The 20,289-nt window shown below is 37.7% G+C and overlaps 1 protein-coding gene across 3 annotated transcripts; it reads left to right on the top strand.

Annotated features, from left to right (window-relative positions):
- Window positions 1-784: 784 nt before the first annotated feature.
- Window positions 785-20,082, top strand: SPIC (Spi-C transcription factor). 3 transcript variants are annotated; one of them, XM_061125540.1, is made up of 7 exons: window positions 785-868; window positions 2,827-2,852; window positions 3,398-3,513; window positions 5,165-5,277; window positions 6,776-6,884; window positions 12,379-12,703; window positions 19,850-20,082. In XM_061125540.1, the coding sequence occupies exons 4-7, from the start codon at window positions 5,233-5,235 to the stop codon at window positions 20,055-20,057; spliced, it is 687 nt and encodes a 228-aa protein (XP_060981523.1). In that variant the 5' UTR covers window positions 785-868; window positions 2,827-2,852; window positions 3,398-3,513; window positions 5,165-5,232; the 3' UTR covers window positions 20,058-20,082. The 3 variants fall into 3 exon arrangements, with proteins under 3 accessions (XP_060981523.1, XP_060981521.1, XP_060981522.1); XM_061125538.1 differs by having other exon boundaries at window positions 3,420-3,513; window positions 19,850-20,081; XM_061125539.1 differs by lacking the exon at window positions 19,850-20,082 and having other exon boundaries at window positions 786-868; window positions 3,420-3,513; window positions 12,379-13,982.
- The last annotated feature ends 207 nt before the right edge of the window (window positions 20,083-20,289 follow it).

Here is a 20,289-nt window from a genome sequence, read left to right as displayed (position 1 = left end):
AGTCCCCCGTAATTTCCATCAGAGCCATCAAAACCATCCCAAATAAACCTTCAAGCTAAACAAGAGAGCTGGACCTGCTCTATAAATGCACTGGCCTCAAACATATCCACAAGCTTCTGTTTTGGAATTGTTACTTTATCTAGGTGTGGAGGGAAGACCATAACATGGATTCAATTGCCTCCTCTTAAAGGAGTGGTGGTAAATAAGGTGGAATGAGGAGCCTGAGTGCCAGGGCCAGGGCCTGTACCTTTAAGATCTCTAAGTGGGGGAGGTGTGTGTGTGTGTGTAGGGGGTGGGGGGCGGTCATTGAATGATATTATCAAGAAAATTATTTGAAAGGGAAGACCAGAGTGAAGGCTGTTAATAGTTCAGGCAAGAAAAGCAACACAGGCTCCAGAATTAGGGAAGAAATACAAGAAGAATAACTTTTTTTCCTAGATATTTGATATTTATTTATGCTAATATACTTGAAATTTAATTTTCTAGCTTTTACAGAAGAATAATTTTTTAAAAAAAGAAATATGAACAACGGTTGTACAGATCAGAGGTGCCCAGTCGGGTTGTGTGGGTCCCGGGGCCACAACTTATGCTGGGTGGGGTGGGGGTTCATGGGGTCTGTTCTAATGGTTTTGGCCCATAGTATACAAATAGTCGGTGCCACTTCAAAATAATAGCCCCTGGTGTCTACTGGCCATATCATGAAAGAGAAATAATGAAGGCACTGTATCTTTTAAAAAAAATCCCCTTTTGTAGCACTTCCTTAAAAACAGCTACTTAATGCAACTCTGTCAGAGAGCTCCTGACAGTTCTGTCCTAACGATTCTGACATTAATGAAAGAACTTGGTAAAGGGCTGAAGTGTCTTCCTGGTAAGTGGTTTAGTTTATGCTTTTCAAAACTCCTTGTAATAACAATTAATTTTCTTTATTTGACCTAATGAGTGTTTCTCATTGACTGCCTGTTCTGGTACTAGACATGTTAATTGATTGAAGTGATCGATAATGTTTTCAAGCTTTTTTTCTTCCATTTGGGTTTGCTACTTTAAAGAGTCATGATTGTTTTGGGAGATATTTTAGTCAAAGGGAGTAGTTTCATATAAGTATTTAATTCGAAGTACAGCACTCACCTAGGTAGATATTTCCTTTGGTGCTTATGAGTCATAATTAATTGAAAGTTATTGATATGGCCTTTAAAAAATACCTGTACTGGTAATAGCCATTAGAAGTCATAGTTCAAATTATTTGTGGATTTTTTTTTTAAGTTTTTGCTAAATTTTTCAACATCTTCCACATTGAGAAGCTGTATTTTTTCCCAACCTTATTGAGATATAACTGATGTATAACACTGTGTAAGGTGTACAATATGATGATTTGACACCCATGTAAACTGGGAAAGGATTACCACCATAAGATTAGTTAACACATTCATCACCTCCCAAAGTTATCTTTCTTAAAAGATTTTTCTTCTCACGTTTTCTTCTCTCTCTTCTTTTCTTCTCCGCTCAGTTGTGTCCTACTCCTTGCGACCCCGTGGACTATAGCCCACCAGGCTTCTCAGTCCATGGAATTGTCCAGGCAGGAGTGCTGGAGTGTGTTGCCATTCTCTCTTCCAGGGGATCTTCTCAACCAACCCAGGGACTGAACCTGGGTCTCTTGCATTGGCAGGCGGATTCTTTATGGCTGAGCTCTTTTAAATGACATAGTGATTTCAAAGAGCAGAACAGAATTTTGATGTTTGACATGTTATATTGATATGTTATGGATATGTTTAGCAATAGTATTAGAGTGTATCATCTTACGCAAGGTTAAATATTAAAGAGAAAGCTCATTGTGTTTGTAGGATAAATTCTAAAAACTTGTATTAACAGTGTGGTTTGGTGTGCTAAATTGAAGTGGTAAGCAATGCAGATCCACCACCGGCTCTTTCTTAAGTGGATTTGTTTCTTTTGTGTGGTTATTAGAACCGAAAGTTTTAAAACATTTAATGTGGGTCCGTATGGTAACTATTTAAAACAAAACTTACTTTATAGAGATAAGAAAGTAGATGTAAAATTATAGACCAGGGTTCTTAACGTAGGATTTTTGGAAAGTCTACAGGTGGGTTTCGTAGAGTACATTTTATTTGTAAATTCACATTTTGTGAGAGAAAAAACATGTCTTTGACCAGATTTTCAGAAGTCTATATGACGCCAGAAATTTAAAAAACAAAATCACTGTTATAAATGGACAGCCTTGCTAAGGTTAAAAAGATTTTCATTTCCAGAACTTTTTAATACTTACAGGAATTTTGAAGTACTTGACATACTTAAAGATACTCGAATTATTTCTGTTTTCTCATGTTAAGTGGTTTGCATGCTTAACTCTGTTTAGCTATTTTATTTTTTTTAATCTCTTTTTCTAATTGAAGTATATTTACAGTGTGTTAGTTTCAAGTGTATAGCAAAGTGATTCAGCGATACATATTTAGCTATTTTAACACTGAAGAAATTTGGAGGACTTCCCTGGTGATCCAGTGGTTAATGCAGGGGGTCCAGGTTCAATCCCTGGTCAGGGAACTGGATCCCACATGCTGCAACTAAGACCCAGTGCAGCCAAATAAATAATAAATAAATAAATATTTTTTAAAAGAAATTTTATAATGATAGAAAAGCAAACATAAATCTTCATAGGAAATTTTTGTAGAAAGGAAATTTTGTACTCATCAAAATTCAGATGGTACTTTCAATTTATATAAGGTATATGCAGAAAATATTTTAAAGTCTTTTTTAATTCAGAGGCAAATTAAATAGAAACACTAATTTTGTTTTATATATATTAATTTTTTTCAGAATTGTCACTTTTTTAATGAAGCATGGTAAGTTGACATTTAAAAATCATCTTTACTTTTCCTCATTAGATTAATAAGGGTATGAGATGGTTGCAAAACAGTTTAATTTTAGGTCTTGGAGACATGCTTTTGAAATGAAAAACATTTCATTTTTTAAATAATGAGCCCGATTCTGTTTGATAAAACATACTTCCTCGATTCCTTTTTCTAAATCAGTCTTCTGCTATACAGCTGACTCCTTGCTAAAAATTTATGAGACATTAAATACCATACTATAAAATGAGCACTGATTTTAGATACTATATTGTAGCGCAGTGGATCTCAGCCAGGCTTGATGTTGTCCTCCAGGGCATATTTGGCTATGTTTGAGATATTTTTGGTTGTCACCAGTGGGATTGACACTGGCATCTAGTGGGTAAAGACCAGGGATGCTGTTTTTCACCCAACAATGCATAGGACAACCCCTTACAAAAGAGACAGTCAACCAGAAATGCTAATAGGTTGTGCTGTGGTTGAGAAGCCCTCTTTTAAATAGGCAAAATTAAGTTCAACTGGTAATTTCCTAACTCCAGAGTCCGGCCATTGTTCTAACAGGCTTGTGTTGAACAAGACAAGCTGGGTCAGGCATTTGAAGATGCTTTTGAAGTACTGAGGCAGCATTCAACTGGAGACTTTCAGTACTCCCCAGGTAAAGATGTCAGTCCCCTTCTGCAAGTACATCAAATGGCTTGTTGGTCACATACACACACATGAGAATAACAACTTGAACAGAAAAGATCCTTTTTACCCAGTGCATTAGGATCAGTTCTAAAGGCAGAAATCAAACAGGATTATCCACCTTAAACAATTTTTGTTAGTTTTGTATTTTATTACTGAAACATAACTGATTTATAATATTAATTTCAGGTGTACAACATTGTGATTCACTCCATTATAAATTATTCTAAGATAATAGCTATAATTCTCTGTGCTGTACAACATATCTTTGTTGCTTATCTTTCTCATACATACATTGTAGTGTGTTTATCCCATACCACTGAATTGTCCTTCCCGGCTTCCCTGTCCCCTTACATAGCCACACGCTTGTTTTCTGTGTCTGAGAATATCTTTCTGTTTTGTCTGTATTATTTTTTAGATTACTACTTTGTATTATTTTTTAGATATCACATATAAGTGATATCATCTAGCACTTGTCTTTGACTTACTTCACTAAGCATAATGTTCTCTAGATATACCCTTGTTGCAAGTTGCAGAATTTCATAGTTTATGATTTAGTAATGTTCATGTATGTATACGCCACATCCATTTGTCTCTTGATGGGCACTTAGATTGTTTCCCTGTCTTTACTATTGTAAACAGTGCTGCTGTGAACATTGGAATGCATGTATCTTTTTGAATTTAGAGTTTTCATTTCCTTCAGATATATATCTAGGAGTGGAATTGCTGAATCTTATGCTAGTTATTTTTTTGAGAATCCTCTATCCTGTTTCTTTGAGAATCCCTATCCTGAATAGGGGCTGTACAGATTAGTATTCCCACTAACAGTGTACAAGGGTTCCTTTTTTCCCACATTCTCTCCAGAATTTATTGTTTGTAGACTTTTTGATGATGGTCCTTCTGACCTGCATGAGATGATATTTCATTGTTTTCATTTGCTTTTCTCTAATAATTAGCACTGTTGAGAATCTTTTCATGTGCCTATTGGCCATCTCTATGTGTTCTTTGGTGAAATGTCAGTTCAGGTCTTCTGCCCATTTTTTAATCTTTTTTTTACATCGAGCTCTTTATATATTTTGGAGAGTAATCTCTTGTGAGTCACATCATTTGCAAATGTTTTCTCACGTTTTGTAGGTTGTCTTTGTTTTGTCGATGGTTTCCTTTGCCGTACAAAAAGTTTTTAAGTTTAATTAGATCCCATTTGTTTGTATGTGTGCATGCTAAGTATCTTCAGTTGTGTCCAACTCTTTGAGATCCTATGGACTGTAGCCCACCAGTCTCCTCTGTCCATGGGATTCTCCAGTCAAGAATATTGGAGTGGGTTGTCATGCCCTCCTCCAGGGGATCTTCCCGACCCAGGGATGGAACCCACATCTCTATGACTCCTGCATTGGCAGGTGGGCTCTTTACCACTAGAACAATCTGGGAAGCCCCCTCATTTGCCTGCTCTTTGCTTTCACTTCTTTTACATAAGGAGACAGATCTGCCTATTCTCTATCCTAAATAAATTTAGTGTCTCACATATAAAAGTGCCACAATCAATCACCTAAGCATTTATTATCACACACACACACAAATATAAAGTTTGACCTTGTCAGTTTCTTTCTCTGTTTTTAAATTAGATTACAAAAATTACCTGGCTTTTATCAACCACCGTTCTCACATCAGAGGAAATTCCAACAGCTATGGTATGCAGCCTGCAGAGGAACCCATCTATAATTGGAGAACAGTAATAGTGAGTACTTTTACCAGGAGACTGTCATCCCTCAGTAACAAGCACATTTCCTACTTACACCAGCCTTCCCTTGGTGTATGCTAGCTGAAACCAGCTTAAAGACGGCACTGACTGAAAATGCTCACTTGGGGCCACCTGGGGTGTGAATTTGGCAGGCAAGTTGGGGGATCATCAATGCTGTCAAGAAGGAAACTCCCCTTTATCATTGTTCTTCATCTAATTTCAGACAGGTCTGAATGATTCTCTAAAGAGGAGGTATTTTAGGGTTCTCATGTCAGTGCTTCTCAGTCCATCCAGAAAACTGCAGGAAAGCTATGGTTCCCCTAAAAACATTCCCTGTACTGGCTTTACCTACATCTGTATTAACCTGCTTCATTTCCCCTCCCAAGCTCAGGGCTAGCTGTGTATATTGGACCAATTCATTTCTCTTTTAGCACCTTCTGCAAATGGAAGTGTCCCTACCATCTCTCCTTCTGTGTATTCCTCTGCATTGTTTTCTTTTTAAAAAAAATTATTATTTATTTATTTTTTTTGGCCACGTCATGTCATGTGGGATCTTATTTCCCCAACCAGGGGCTGAATCCATGCCCCCTGCTACGGAAGTGTGGAGTTCTAACCACTTGACTGCCAGGGAATTCTCTGCATTGTTTTCTTGATGTATCCATTTTATCAAACAGTCTTAATATAGTAGAGTATAAATATAAAGTAGCCTTCATTTTTTTTCAGTCATTAACTCCAATCATGCTAGGTCAAATGTCCCTGTAAATTGTACTGTCAGCGTCTCTCCAACAAGACATTTCTTTTAAGAGGGAGTTTTGGTTTCACTTTAACCTCTCTCACCTCCCCTTAGGGTTACCAGGTAAATTATAGGATGCTTAATATTTTTAGTTGCTAGGGCAACCCTACTTCCTCTTCAGATTCTACCCCCAGCATGCACTGCACAGCCTCTTGGGGTTGGGACCTCGCTGCCGGCTGTATAGGGGTGGCTCCAGTCTCGCCCCTTCTGCCCTATCTTTTTGCCACATGTCATGGTGGCCGCTCAGGCCCTTCCCTCCTGCCGCCTCTCTTGGCTCTGCCCTCCCGCAACTGCCACCTGTCTCGCCTTTCTCGTCCTGCCTAGATGGGCATCCAGTTCAGGAATGGAAGCTTGTCTTCCCTTTTTGCTGGCACCTCCATTTCTACTAATGACTCTTTTGAATCTTTCTTGCTGGTCATTTTCAGGGGAAAGGAGGAAAGTAACCCACTCTCCTTTATCAGCGGGAAGGGAGAATACAGAATTCCTCTCAATTCTGAGGATACTCTCAGAGTATCCTCTGTTGCTTGGCACTCTCTGTATATGGGTTTGATGCTAGCTCTCTCCTGGGAGATAGCCACTGAAGGCAGTGCTCTTGGTTTGAGAGCTGTTGAACATTCTCTTTGCCTCAGATTTTGACTTTGGCCACCAGTTGGTGGCCGCACAGAAAGTCCCATTTAACATCTTGATACATTATTTATATAGAACAGTTCTGCGGACCTCTATTTTGAAGGAAACCTTCATCAATCTCTGCAGAACATCCCTGAAAACCAGCTGGTACAACCTGCTCTTCTCCAGCAAAAGGGAGGAAAAGGTATGTGGATATATCACTCCTTGCAAAAGAACCAAGTCTTTATCAAAGCAGCATTTAGGGAATTTCATATCTGAGTTTGGAAATGACTTGAAAAATGTTCTTTTCTCACAACTGAGAATAACTTAACTCTGACAGACAAAAGACTCCAAGCTGTTTATTTTGAATGAGCTTTCCTTTTGCTTCATGGAGATGTTGTGAAGGTGCAAAGTGTCATTCCCTCAAATAAATCTGTGTTCAAGTATAGGGTATAAGGAGATTTCCCTGGTGGTTCAGTTCTTAAGACTGTAGTCTCGATGCAGGGCTCACGGGTTTGATCCCTGATCAAGTAGCTAAGATCCCACATGCCATCCAGTGTGGCCTAAAATAAAAAAGAATAGTATGTAAGAAATGGAGAACAAGTTAGTGGTTACCAGCGGGGGGAGGGGGTATATAAAGGTAGGGAATTAAGACGTTATTATGTATAAAGTAAGATACAAGGTTACATTCTACAACACAGAGAATATAGCCAATATATTATAATAGCTTTAATTGACATATAGCCTTTAAAAATGGTTAATCATTATATTGTACACCTATAACTTAAATAATATTATACATCTTCTATACTTCCATTAAAAAAAAGAATAAGGTATATAAATTTTAGGTATAGAAGGGATAAGTTTTCCATAAATTGTCTTAGCAATCTTATTCCAATTGTGAAGCCCTAGGGATAGAAATCATCTTCTCTATTAAGTTTTCCACAGAAAACAAGTTCCATAATAATAACTTTATTTTATAAATTTGAAATCCCGATTTCATAAATTGAAAGTGATCTCATCTAACAGGTAAGCAAAAAGTGTTAAAGTAGGCTAATAACTTGTGTTGGCCAAGACGTGGGCCTCACACACTCACATGCATTATTTTTTTTTTTCACATGCATTATTAAAGGGGGTATAAACTGGTACAGTTTTGTAAAGCAATTTAGCAATACCTGCCAAAATTTTAAATGTTCCTATCTTTCGATTCTTAGTGACTCTATGACTCAGTGGTTGAGTGTGAACTCTGGGTTAATTATGTGAGCCTGGCCAAAGCATTTAACCTTCTGTACCACAGTATTCTTATTCAAAAAATAAAGAAAAGCTAATAATAATAATTGTACACAGATTGTAAGATTGCTGTAAAAATTAAGTTAGAAAACCCACATAAATCACTATGCTTATAGTCTAGTACTATGGATATTTCCTCAAATACCTTGGATGCATACGTGTACGTAAATATGTATTAGGATGTTCCTTGCAATGTTGTTTGTGACAGTATACAGCTACTAAATACAAAGACATGTAAGATGTATCACACCTTTATACTGCAATTTAAAAAATGATACCTTATCATAGCTAAAATTATTTTGTTTTTTAAATTTATATTTTTAATTTTTTTAATTGAGGTGTAGTTGACTTATATTAGTTTCAGGTTTACAACACACTGATTCAAAATTTTTATAGGTTATACTCCATTTAAAATTATTATAAAATATAGGCTGTATTCCTTGTACTGCATACTATATCCTTGTAAGTTATTTTATACATAGTAGTTTGCACCTCTTGATTTTCTATCCTAATCTTGCTTCTCCCTCCTTCCCTCTCCCCACTGGTAACCACTAGTTTATTCTCTATCTGTGAGTCTTTCTATTTTGCTATATTCATTTGTTAATTTTTAAACTTTTAAATTTTTTTTAGATTTCACATATAAGTGATAACATACAGTACTTGTCTTTCTCTGTCTGACTTTTCATTTTATCATAATACCCTCTAGGTCCATCTACTTTGTTGCGAATGGCAAAATTTTATTTTATTTTTTTATGGATGAGTTATATTCAAATGTATGCATATATACATCTTCTTTATCCATTCATCTGTTTATTCACACTTAGGTTACATCCGTATCTTGGCTATTATAAATAATGCTGCTATGAACATTGGGATGCATGTATCTTCAAATTAGTGTTTTCCTTTTCTTTGGGTGCTGGGTCATATAGTGGTTCTTTTTTTATCTTTTGGCCACTCCATATGGCATGTGGGATCTTAGTTCCCCAACGAGGGATGGAACCTGAGCCCCCTGCATTGGAAGCACAGAGTCTTGACCACTGGACCGCCAGGGGAGTCACTGGTAGTTCTAGTTTAAGCTTGTTGAAGAAGCTCCACACTGTTTTGCACACAGCTTTACCAATTTGCATTCCCACCAACAGTGCATGAGTGCTCTTTTTTCTCTGCATTCTTGCCAACACTTGTTATTTGTGGTCTTTTTAAAAATTATTATTTTCATTTACGTATTTGGCTGTGCCAGGTCTTAGCTGCAGCATGTGGGGTCTAGTTCCCTGACCAGGGATCACTCCTGGGCCCCCTGCATTGGGAGAGCAGAGTCTTAGCCTCTGAACCACCAGGGGAGTCCCATTTGTCTTTTTGATGATAGCCATTCTGATAGGGTGAGATGATATTCATTGTGATTCTGATTTGCATTTCTCTAATCAGTATCAACGTTGAGTATAAGAAGATTTTTATGCGCCTATTGGGGCTATTTGTATGTCTTTGGAAAAATGTCTATTCAGGTCTTCTGCCATTTTCTTAATGGGATTGTTTATTTTTTGATATGGAGTTGCTTGAGCTATTTACATATTTTGGATATTAACCATTTATTCATATCATTTGCAAATATTTTCTCCCATTCAGTAGATTATCTTTTTGTTTTGTTGATGGTTTCCTTTGCTGTGCAAGAGCTTTTGAGTTTAATTAGGTCTCATTTGTTTATTTTTGTTCTTGTTTTCTTTTCCTTAGGAGATAGATGAAAAAATATATATATTGCTATACTTTTTGTCAAAGAGCATTCTTCCTATGTTTTCTTGTAGGAGTTTAATGCTTTCTGGTCTTACATTTAAGTCTTTAGTCCATTTTACTTTATTTTTGTAAATCTATGAGAAAATGTTCTAATTTTATTTTACATGTTCATATTTAAAATTATTTTAAATGAATATTTTTTGAGATAACTAGTTTTGTTCCCTTAAAACAGTATACTGTATCCTAGAATTATAAAATCTTACTATGCAGTAATACTCTAATCCAGAAAGGAATAATGTAAAATATCACATAAGTAAAGTAAATCTACTGAATATTACTACTAAATATTGAATAATGGTAGTAATTTAGTATTAGGACAATAATGCTTCTACCTCCGTCACATTTTTTTTTTTTTTTAGCAAACTTCTTTTCACTGATGTTTTGGGTCTTTGCAATTAGGGAAAATATAATTTACTATTTTCTGTTTTTAGAGTTGTCACCCACCTGAAGCAGTGATACATTTGAAACAATGAAATTTCTAAATACTTCAAGAATTCATTATTGGGAGACTGAGTGACTTCACTTTCTTTGTTTCTATAGTTCCTTTTGCAGAAGGAAATGGCAACCTGCTCCAGGGTCCAGGGGAGAATCCCATGGTGGGGCTGCAGTCTATAGGGTTGCAAAGAGTCGTACATGCCTAAGTAACAAACACACACACACACACAAATAGAACATATATAATTATTAAAATGCAAAAGGACATACTTTAAGTATTGAAGCAGAATGAGCTCTGAATACCATTTTTGTTTCGGTTTTAATCCTTTGTAATTCCATAACTCAAGAGTAAAAATGCTCATGAAAATTTCAGATGATTCAGAAGTATGTGAAGAATACTGAAAAATGTTCTTTCTTCCCATGCTATCCCCCAGAAGTAACTGTTGTCAACACTTTAGTATTTCCTCTATCTATAGCTAGTCTCTATATGGCTCAATGATTTATTTAAGATATATTATACACTGGAAAAAGTACAAAATACTATGCTAATTTTCACTTTTAAAGGATAAAGTATTAGTTGCTTGGCTGTGTCTGACTCTTTGCAACCCCATAGACTATAGCCCGCCAGGTTCCTCTGTCTGTGGGTTTTCAGGCAAGAATCCTGGAGTGTGTTGCCATGCCCTTCTCCAATATGCATATGATTATATATACAAAAAATAAATTATTTTCTAGAGATATGCAGACTAGATTTGAATTTTTACTTTCAGTTTGTGCTTCTGTTTGGATTTTTTTTTTATCATATACCTTTATTTTCAATATGTAAAAGTTCAAACATCTTTTTTTTTTCAAAATCGAAAACAAACTTTAAAAGATGAGGATCTATTATAATTGATTTGACCATTGGATGAGAGCCAGAGAGCTTATTTAAGTCTGTGACTTTAATTCATAATGTGTTTTTTGGTAAGTCCCTTTCATTTCTCAATTCATAAACTCAAGATAATAAAACACAAAAGATAATCTTTGAGGCTTTTGGATGAATGATGACCGATGTATGAGTATTACACCCCAGAGACTATTTAAAGCAGTTTGGGAATCCACTCTTCTACTTTCTCAAGAGGAAAATGGAATTTGGCCATGGAACTTTTCGCTACTGACAGATCTGGTGGGACATGGGGTTTATAGGCCAATCCAGAAGTCATAAAACGGGTTGTCACCTTTGTTCTCCAATCGACCAACCAAGCAAAAATCACAGCAAATCTTCTCAAAGTTTTCTTTCTAGTTACTCTGAAATATAAAGGGCTGTGTTCCTAAAGAGATTAAAAACTCTGGCAGTACCGTTTTATTCACAGCCATGAAAAACATCACAATGCTCGTTGTCGTTCCTCATTAATAATGTCAGAATGTCATGAAGATATTTTGGCATTTCAACTTTGCTTTTTTTCTATTTTTTTTCAAGTAATTATGCAGAACCAGAGTTAGCATTTTTACATAAGTCTATTACTGATTTCACTTGTATTTGCACATTGCTTTACATTTTACAAAATGCGTTCACCTTCTTTACCTCATTTGACTTAACTTACTTGAATAAAGCTGCTTCAAATGAGTTGCCTTTTGGAAATGTCTTTTGAGACTTCTCCTTTTGAAAAAAAACAACTATTGTTTTTGTGTTGGGTGTTAGTTGCTCTGTGGCATGTGGGATCTTAGTTCCCTGACCAGGGATCAAACCCACACATCCCCTGCATTGAAAGGCAGATTGAAAGGTGGTTAAGGTCTTAACCACCAGACCACTGAGGAAATCCTGAAACTTTGCTTCAGAACCACTAACTTTGTAGTACATTTTGCTTAGTCCTGTCCTGTAGACAGTTTAACATAAAACTAGAAGTCAAGATTTAACTGGAAAGAAAGGCCACATGACAGATGAGAGACTGGGGTAAAGCGGCTCCGTGCTTCCCTTTTCCAATGAGGGACCACAAAATTTTGGACAACTTCCCCAACAAAGAAAGTTTCATTTGAAACTGCAATAGGCCAAGTCCCATAAAATGATACCATAAATACATTCTATGAGAGTGAATAGGAGGAAAACCAGTCCCAATGGACTTTCAGTTCTGTATTCACTCAACAAATCCTTCCTGAGGAGGGGTTCCGTGGAGGGCCATGGTGAAGTGTGACACTCTTTTCCTCTGTTTTAGGCAGGAAGAAGCTCCGACTTTTTGAATACCTTCACGAATCCCTGTGTAATCCAGAGATGGCATCTTGTATTCAGTGGATAGATCAAACCAAAGGCATCTTTCAGTTTGTATCAAAAAACAAAGAAAAACTCGCCCAACTCTGGGGAAAAAGAAAAGGCAACCGGAAGACCATGACTTACCAGAAAATGGCCAGAGCACTGAGGAATTATGGAAGAACTGGGGAGATCATCAAAATCCGGAGAAAGCTAACTTACCAGTTCAGTGAGGCCATTCTCCAAAGACTGTCTGCACCTTATTTCTTGGAAAAAGAGATCTTCTATTCACAGTATGTTCAACCTGATCAAGGATATCTCAGTTTAAATAACTGGAATGCTAATTATAATTATACATATGCCAATTACCATGAGCTAAGTCACCCTGATTGCTAAATATACTCTTAACATTTCATAATTTTCTGACATCAGAAGTCCCTACAAGTTTTAAGATTTTTCTCTAAAAGCAAATACTGAAAAAAAAAACTTCATGATCGCTATCTTTTATGACATAGCATATAATCTATACTAACTTGGTGAGAAATTTTACCAGTGAACAGCTCTTTAGAATGATTGTCCCATTTGAAAGTATAGACTAAATGTCCTTCCTCTTACGAGTAACTATGCAATTATTTCTTTCTAGATTAATAGTGCCAGTGGAGACCATTTGATTCACACATTGATTAAACATTATTTTCTTGTCATACAGTCAGACAAAAAAAAAAAAAAAAGACTAACTTTGGCATATATCCAATAGTTTTAGCAACAGAACAAAAACAGGTTGCCTGTGATGGTGTTCCTGCTAAATTATATTCAGGGTTTTAAATTTTTCAGTGGCTAAAACTAGAACTATTATATGATCCAGCAATTCCACTCATGGATATATATCCAAAGAAAATGAAAACACTAATTTAAAAAGATAAATGTTCAAAGCAGCATTTTTTTTTTTGGCTGCACTGTGGCTTGTTAGATATCAGTTTCCCAACTGGGCCTTTGCAGTGACAGTGCCAAATCCTAACCACTAGACTACCAGGGAACTCTCATAGTGCCATTATTTACAATAGCCAGGATACGGAAGCAGCCTTCTAGCTGACAGGTGAATAAAGAGAATGTGGTGTATATATATGTATATATATACACACACAGAATATATACACACACTCAGCCAAAAAGTGAAATCTTGCCATTTGTAACATGGATGGATCTTACTGCAATAAGTCAGACAGAGAAAGACAAATACTATACCTTATCATTTATATGTAGAATCTAAAAATTGAAACAAAATGAAGTAGAAACAGACTTAAAGAGAACAAATTAGTTACCAGTAGGGGAAGGGCTGGGGGGAGGGGAGCAAGCTAGATATAGAGGATTAAGAGGTACAGACTACTAAAGATAAAAAAGATACAAGAATGTAATGTACAGCACAGGGAATGTAGCCAACATTTTATAATAGCTTTGAATAGAGTATAACCTAGAAAAATATTGAATCACTGTGTAGTACATCTGAAACTAATATAATATTGTAAATCAACTATATTTCTATAAAATAAATAAAGATTTAAAAAACAAAAACTTCAGTGGCTATCCTCTGCACCTCGGACCTCATGGTCTATAATCCTTCGGCACTAAAGAAACGATGGTCTAAGGAAAATGTCACCTACAAACTCCAAAGCTTACACTTAGCACAAATCATTTCCTTGCTTTTCTCTCTTGCTTCGGGGATATCCAGGAGCTAAAGTTTCTTGCTCTCCTGCCACTCAACCACAGGGAGGTGCTCTTGCACCACTAGTTCTTGAGCCCAACCCTGGCTCATGATCTCTTTCCTTGAACTAGCCCAGCTAAAGAAGGCTGAAACAGTTGAAGCGGGAGGGTGGGGGGAAGGCTTTAATAAAAGATGGAGGCTTGCAAATAATAAACCCAGGAGTGGAGCCAGGATGTGGGCAGTCTTGCATGGAAGCTGTCCCATAAGAAACTCCCAGAATAAACTCTGTTTCTTACTTGCTGCTTGGCAGGTTTTTAAAGTCACTTAAGTCGTGTCCAACTCTTTGTGACCCTATGGACTGTAGCCTGCTAGGCTCCTCTGTCCATGGGATTCTCCAGGCAAGAATACTGGGGGGGTGGGGTGGTGGGGGGGTGGGTTGCCATGCCCTCCTCCAGGGGATCTTCCCAGGTTCTTTACCACTCCCACCACCTGGAAAGCCATCTGTATCACCATGAAGCAAGAGAGCATCCTAGATTAAATGGGCCATCTTCAGTCTGGGCCAAGAAGGCCTGGCCAGCAGGTCAAGAGCTCCTGGGAGCTTGCTGCATTAGATTTGCCACACTGCTGTGGCCATATCGTGGTTAGTACTCTGCATCGTGTCTGGCATTCCCAGTTTCCCCTTTCCTTTGTGCCCTCCTGGTGCCCTTTCTCCCTCAGGAAAAGAACATGGTAGATCCCAAGTGACTAAGTGGACACTAACTCAAAATTGGCCATACCCCCATGTCGTGGGTTTGTTATTGACAACCTTGTCTTCCAACATCCATGTTGAAATGTAATCCCCTTTGTGGTGGTCTTTGGGGGTAGGGTTTTGGAGAGGTGATTAGGTCATGAAGGAAATCTCTAATGAATGGGTTTAGTGCCCTCATGAAAGAGATGACAGAGAGTTCCGTTTCTCCTTCCACCCTGAGAGGATACTAGGGTGAACCAGGAGGCAAGCCCTCTGTAGGCACTAAATCTGCCCGCACCTTGATGTTGGACTTCCCAGCTTCCTGAACTGTGAGAAATAAAGTCCTGTTGTTTATCAGCCAGCCAGTTTATAGTATTCTGTTAGAGCAGCCAGGACAGACAGAGAAAGTTCCCATTAGTGCTAACCTCAAGGTAGGACTCAGCATTTCCACTCCGTCTGCCTTTCTAATTTGGATGTGGATGGATTTTAAGGGCAGAGGGTACACAAAAGAAGGACTGCAACACGAAAAGGGAGTGTGTGTTCTTTGTCAGGCAAGGACAGTGAGGCACCCCATGAATGTTGGACATGTTCCACCTCAAGAGTTGTCAAGATTAGCCCTGACTTACCCAGGCCTTGGACTCATCTAGCAAAGAGCTGAAAGTGGAAAAAGAATTCAGAGTGTCCAGGTATTCTGAGTAGTGGGTCACATGATCAGAAATCCCAATATGGAGGGCCCATGAATGTTTGAATGGTGATCTGATGAGTTCATCTTTGGCACCAAAGAAATAGATGTGGTTTGCAAACTGTGTTAAGAGCAAAACTTTGCACGGTGTTTGGATCTGCTGTCAGAAGTTTTATTCTCAGGGGCTGTAGGGAAGATTCAGGCGCTAGTGAAGATTCTGTTTGATAAGCAAACCCTTCGAGGATGTGTTGTGATGGGTTAACCAACGAAAGGCTAGTGAGTTGATGTACCACTTATGAACAAACTGTTAAGTTATCAAACTGAATTTCCTATAATGACCATTTCATGATCTGGGTATGAACAAATAATACTTTACATAACTATGAAAATAGTTCACCCAGATCATGAAATGGTCATTATAGGAAATTCAGTTTGTTAACTTGTAATTTTACATAAGCAATTATAACAAGTCATGTGACGAAAGATCACATTTATGAGTTTCAGAGTCAGACTGATATCTTTTTTAAAAAACTATTTATTTCTCTGGCTGTGCTAGGTCTTAGTTTGGGCCCTTGGGGTCTTTAGTTGCGGCATGGGAGCTTAGTTGTGGCGTGTGGGATATAGCTCCTGTTAAACCTAAGCCCCTTGCATTGGGAGCATGGAACCTTAGCCACTGGACCACCATGGAAGTCCTGAGTCAGACTGATATCTTTTGGAACAATCTGTTTCTTCTAATTAACTCAGTAAAATCAGGGAGATCAGTTGGGATGCGCTGAGCTTCAAATAACAAAAAACCTTGACTCAAACTGGTTTAACATTTGCTATTGACAATACCCTTCTTTCTGGTACTGAATTTTGAAGCAGTAAGCTCCCTTGATTGTCGCTAACTGAAGTCAACTTGGACTCACTGAAGTGTCCGCTAGGATTTACTGAAAGGTATAAGATTGCCTGGGGCTTCCCTGATGGCTCAGTAGTAAAGAATCTGCCTGCAGTGCAGGAGACGTGTTGGATCCCTGGGATGGGAAGATCCCCTGGAGGAGGAAATGGCAACCCGCTCCAGTATTCTTGCCTGAAAAATCCCATGGACTGAGGAGCCTGGGGGGCTACAGTCCAAAGTATCGCAAAGAGCTGGACGCACACATGCATTAGACTGCTTACAAAATTTATGAGAAGGCTGGAGAACAAGCAGCCAGATATAAAGCCCCAGACCACATCAAAGATCTGGCCAAGTGAGGACCTCACTGTCACCAGAGGCCTCGGCTCACGTCCTCTCGCAGGCCACCAAACAGAGCTGGCATAGATCACTCTGGCCCCCAGCAACTACTGCTGCACCTACCACTGCATTCAGAGCTGGCTGTCTGCCCTCCCTGCTTCTGGGCATCACTAGACCTGTGTTTGAAATCTGGGATGGAAACTTCCGATTGGCTGAAGCTTGGTCATGTGTTCATGTATGGCTGCAAAGAAAGCTAGAAAAGTGATTATCTGGAACTTTCAATTCTTATACTGGGAGACTGTTTCTCATCCTATCGAGACTCGTTAGGTCAAGAATTCCCCAAACATAGCAAGGGGTTCAGAAAGTGGGCAGCCAAAAGAATGACAAGCGTTCATTAGAAATTTAAACTACAATAACAAGGATCAGAGCATGTATGGTTTGATTTTAAAGACCTTTGCCCTACCTGGCTCATCTCCAAAAACACTCTTTGTTCTTAGTGCTTCTGTGGTCGTAGGAATTTAAACAGTTTCTAAACAACTTTTCCTTATCTTTCTGAGAAGCAATTTCAGCATGTTATTTAAGTTCTCTGGGTATCAAGTAAAATTGTGACATATTTCTATAACTGAAGCTGATCTAAGAAATTAAAGCCTATGATTTGTAGCTTTTACAGTATAGGAGGCTTCACTCATATCTGTTTTCCTTTGTTCAGGAAATTCTTAAAATGTTCCAGTTTTGTGATTTAGTTTCACTGAGATTGTTTGAAGAGCTCAAAATTACATAATCGGCCAGTTACAAGTATAAAAGATTACTGATATTCTTTTCTCAAGAGCATTTTCTGGTTGCCAGAGCTGGCTCTGAGGATGTGAGGAGTATATTGAAAGCGCTCATGATTCAGTGGTACTGTAAGACCAGCTTTCAACCAGTGAAGGTTGGGTGTTGTTCGATACTTACCTCTGCTTCTTCACCTCTTAGTTGGAATAATGCTGAGACGTGTTCTTAGACTTCCCTATTCCCCTAATGGTGTTTTCTGGAACCACCTCTCAAACTACTAACATTCACATTCTTGTCTCAGTTTTTGCCTCTGGAGGAGGGAGAGGACCCAACACAAGCCATAAACTAAATCAAATTACTTAGGATGCTCAGTTTTATAACTTCATAGCAAGTTAACATTTTTAATCCCTACAGGTGTAAAAATGTCTTCATTTTCTTTTTTCTTTCTTTTTTTTTTGGCCTTGCCCGTGGATTGCGTGATTTTAGTTTCCACACTAAGGATTGACCCAACGCCCTCAGCAATGAAAGCATGATGTCCGAACCTGCCAGAGAATTCCCTCTCCTCATATCTGATTTTTAGTTTGACTTGGTAGAGCATTCAAGGTTTAAAAAAATTGTTCTTCTGAGTTATTAAACACATGTATGTAGCTTTTAGTTTTTCTCCATTTCTAATATAATCTCCTTTCTTTCCAAGCACCACCCCCAGCCCTGCTTTCTTTTTCCTATTTGCTTTTTCTTCTGTCTTATGTTTGTGACTTTCTTCCAATATATGGTGATTCTTGTCTCTCCACTAATGTGTAAGGCACTAAAAATCACTTTTGGATAGAACTTGCTGGCTATGAACTTCAACATGGTTTGGCTGGCAACTGACTATTTCTCAGGGGGTCCCAAGTATCACCACCTGCAAAAGAATCTTCCTGAGAAGAATATTCTTAGGGAGACAGAAAAGGCATACTCCTGATTCCTGGGGTTTTCAGAACAGGTTGAATAAGGGCCTGGAGAGCCCACAATTCAGTAAGCAGATATTCCCTTAATATTAGTATTTTCAGCTTCACACTTAACTCTACCTTCCAACCTAAGTTGGAGCCATTCTAATCCAATTTCTCCACATCATAAATCTGTGATCTCCTATTAGATAGAAGAATTACTTTTCTGGATGAAGGACCTGGGATGCAATTTCTCTTTTTAAAGACTTTCAACTAATCACTCTGTTTTCAATTCTGTGTTGCTCTCTGCTTTCCCCGATAACTGGTACCTCCAAATTTTGGACTTCTCAAGCAGAGACAAATCAACTTTGTTCTTATATTTCTTCTTTGTGGTTTTTGAAGTTTTCTCTTCTTGGCTAAGGTGGTTACTGCACCTCCACTGAATCGTTTCTGGGTCTGTTTCTAGTCTGCTTTTCCTGTTGGTTCCATTTCTCTGTATATCTGGTCATTTTAAATCAAATGTAGTGTTTTTCCTCACTCTAGAACTGAGCTTTAACAAGAACTCACAGAGAGGATCCCTAATCAATAGATTCTCTTTTGCAGAAATTCATTGTCCTTGGTGGCAGTTGATATTATTTTAGAATATTGTAAGCAACAGATGTGGTGGAGTCTAAATCATATGGTGCCAAGCTTCAGGTGGAAAACTGCATTTTCAGAGAACAGAGAACTTCAGAAACCAAGAAAAGGGAGACTAAATTCAAGCTCTGGTTTTCCTTTGCATTTGAATTTCAGGCATTGAATGTGAAAATTTATAGAGATTCTGGATAATATTATTTCCCCCAGAAAGGATTTCTCTTAATTTTGATTAGAAGATAGATTGGGAGCAGATCACCTTAATTCAGTCAGGGACTCAGCTCATGCAAGACTGGGTCCCAGTCTTTATAATATAACATATTTTTTATACTATCGTCTAAAGTATATCACTGTACATATGTTATACTTACATCTTAAGATTTCACTTTAAAAATTCTGTTGTGTGATTTTAGAAAACAAATCAGGTAATGAGAGTTTTGTAAACATATGCTTTTCAAACTGTGTATATTTACTTCCTAGGAATAATAGAAAATGTACCATGTGGTTGGAATTTGGTGTTAAGCTATAGGATTAATGTGCTACTTTATTCTGGAAATAAACTCACAGATAGAAATGATAAAAATAATTATTTTTTGTTAAAATAAATTTCAGTGTATTAATGTTAGAATACAATGTTTCCATGGATTCTTATGCTAAATCATAAAGTGATTTTTCTCTTCTGGTGGATTATCTCAGTTTACGTACCCTAGTAATCATTCTCTTTGAACTGTAGGGCAAAGGTTTGAGAAATACTGATTACATTTAATCTTCCTTTCTTTTGACAGTGCCACCCTAGATGCCCAGCCGGAGATTGAATGCACCCCTGCATTGGAACCTGGCAGTCCCAACCACTGGACTGACTGCAAGGGAAGTTTACTTCCTCTTTTTTTTCCTCTGATGGTTCGGAAATTTGAAACATCACATCCTAGACATTCAGTAATAAGCAACCCCATTAATTTTTTTATCCATCTATTTAAGCACTCTCATTCATGACCTCTGATTTACTCATCCTTCTTGTTTATATTTGTTTTATCTTCATTTATCAAATATACCTTTATGTGCATTCATTGTCTGCTGATTTATAGACTTTTGGGGAAGCAAATGGGTGCATAAACTATATCTATTTTTAACTACCTATTACACTATTTTACTCATTGCCATGTTGGGTAAGCTTATTGTGAGGTTTTCTTCAAAGACAGTGACATGACTTATTAATTTTGTATGG

The sequence above is a fragment of the Dama dama genome, chromosome 22 (assembly GCF_033118175.1).
Source record: "Dama dama isolate Ldn47 chromosome 22, ASM3311817v1, whole genome shotgun sequence".
Taxonomy (NCBI): Eukaryota; Metazoa; Chordata; class Mammalia; order Artiodactyla; family Cervidae; genus Dama; species Dama dama.
The sequence above is the reverse complement of the archived record's forward strand: the minus strand, read 5'-3'. Positions and strand labels throughout refer to the sequence as shown.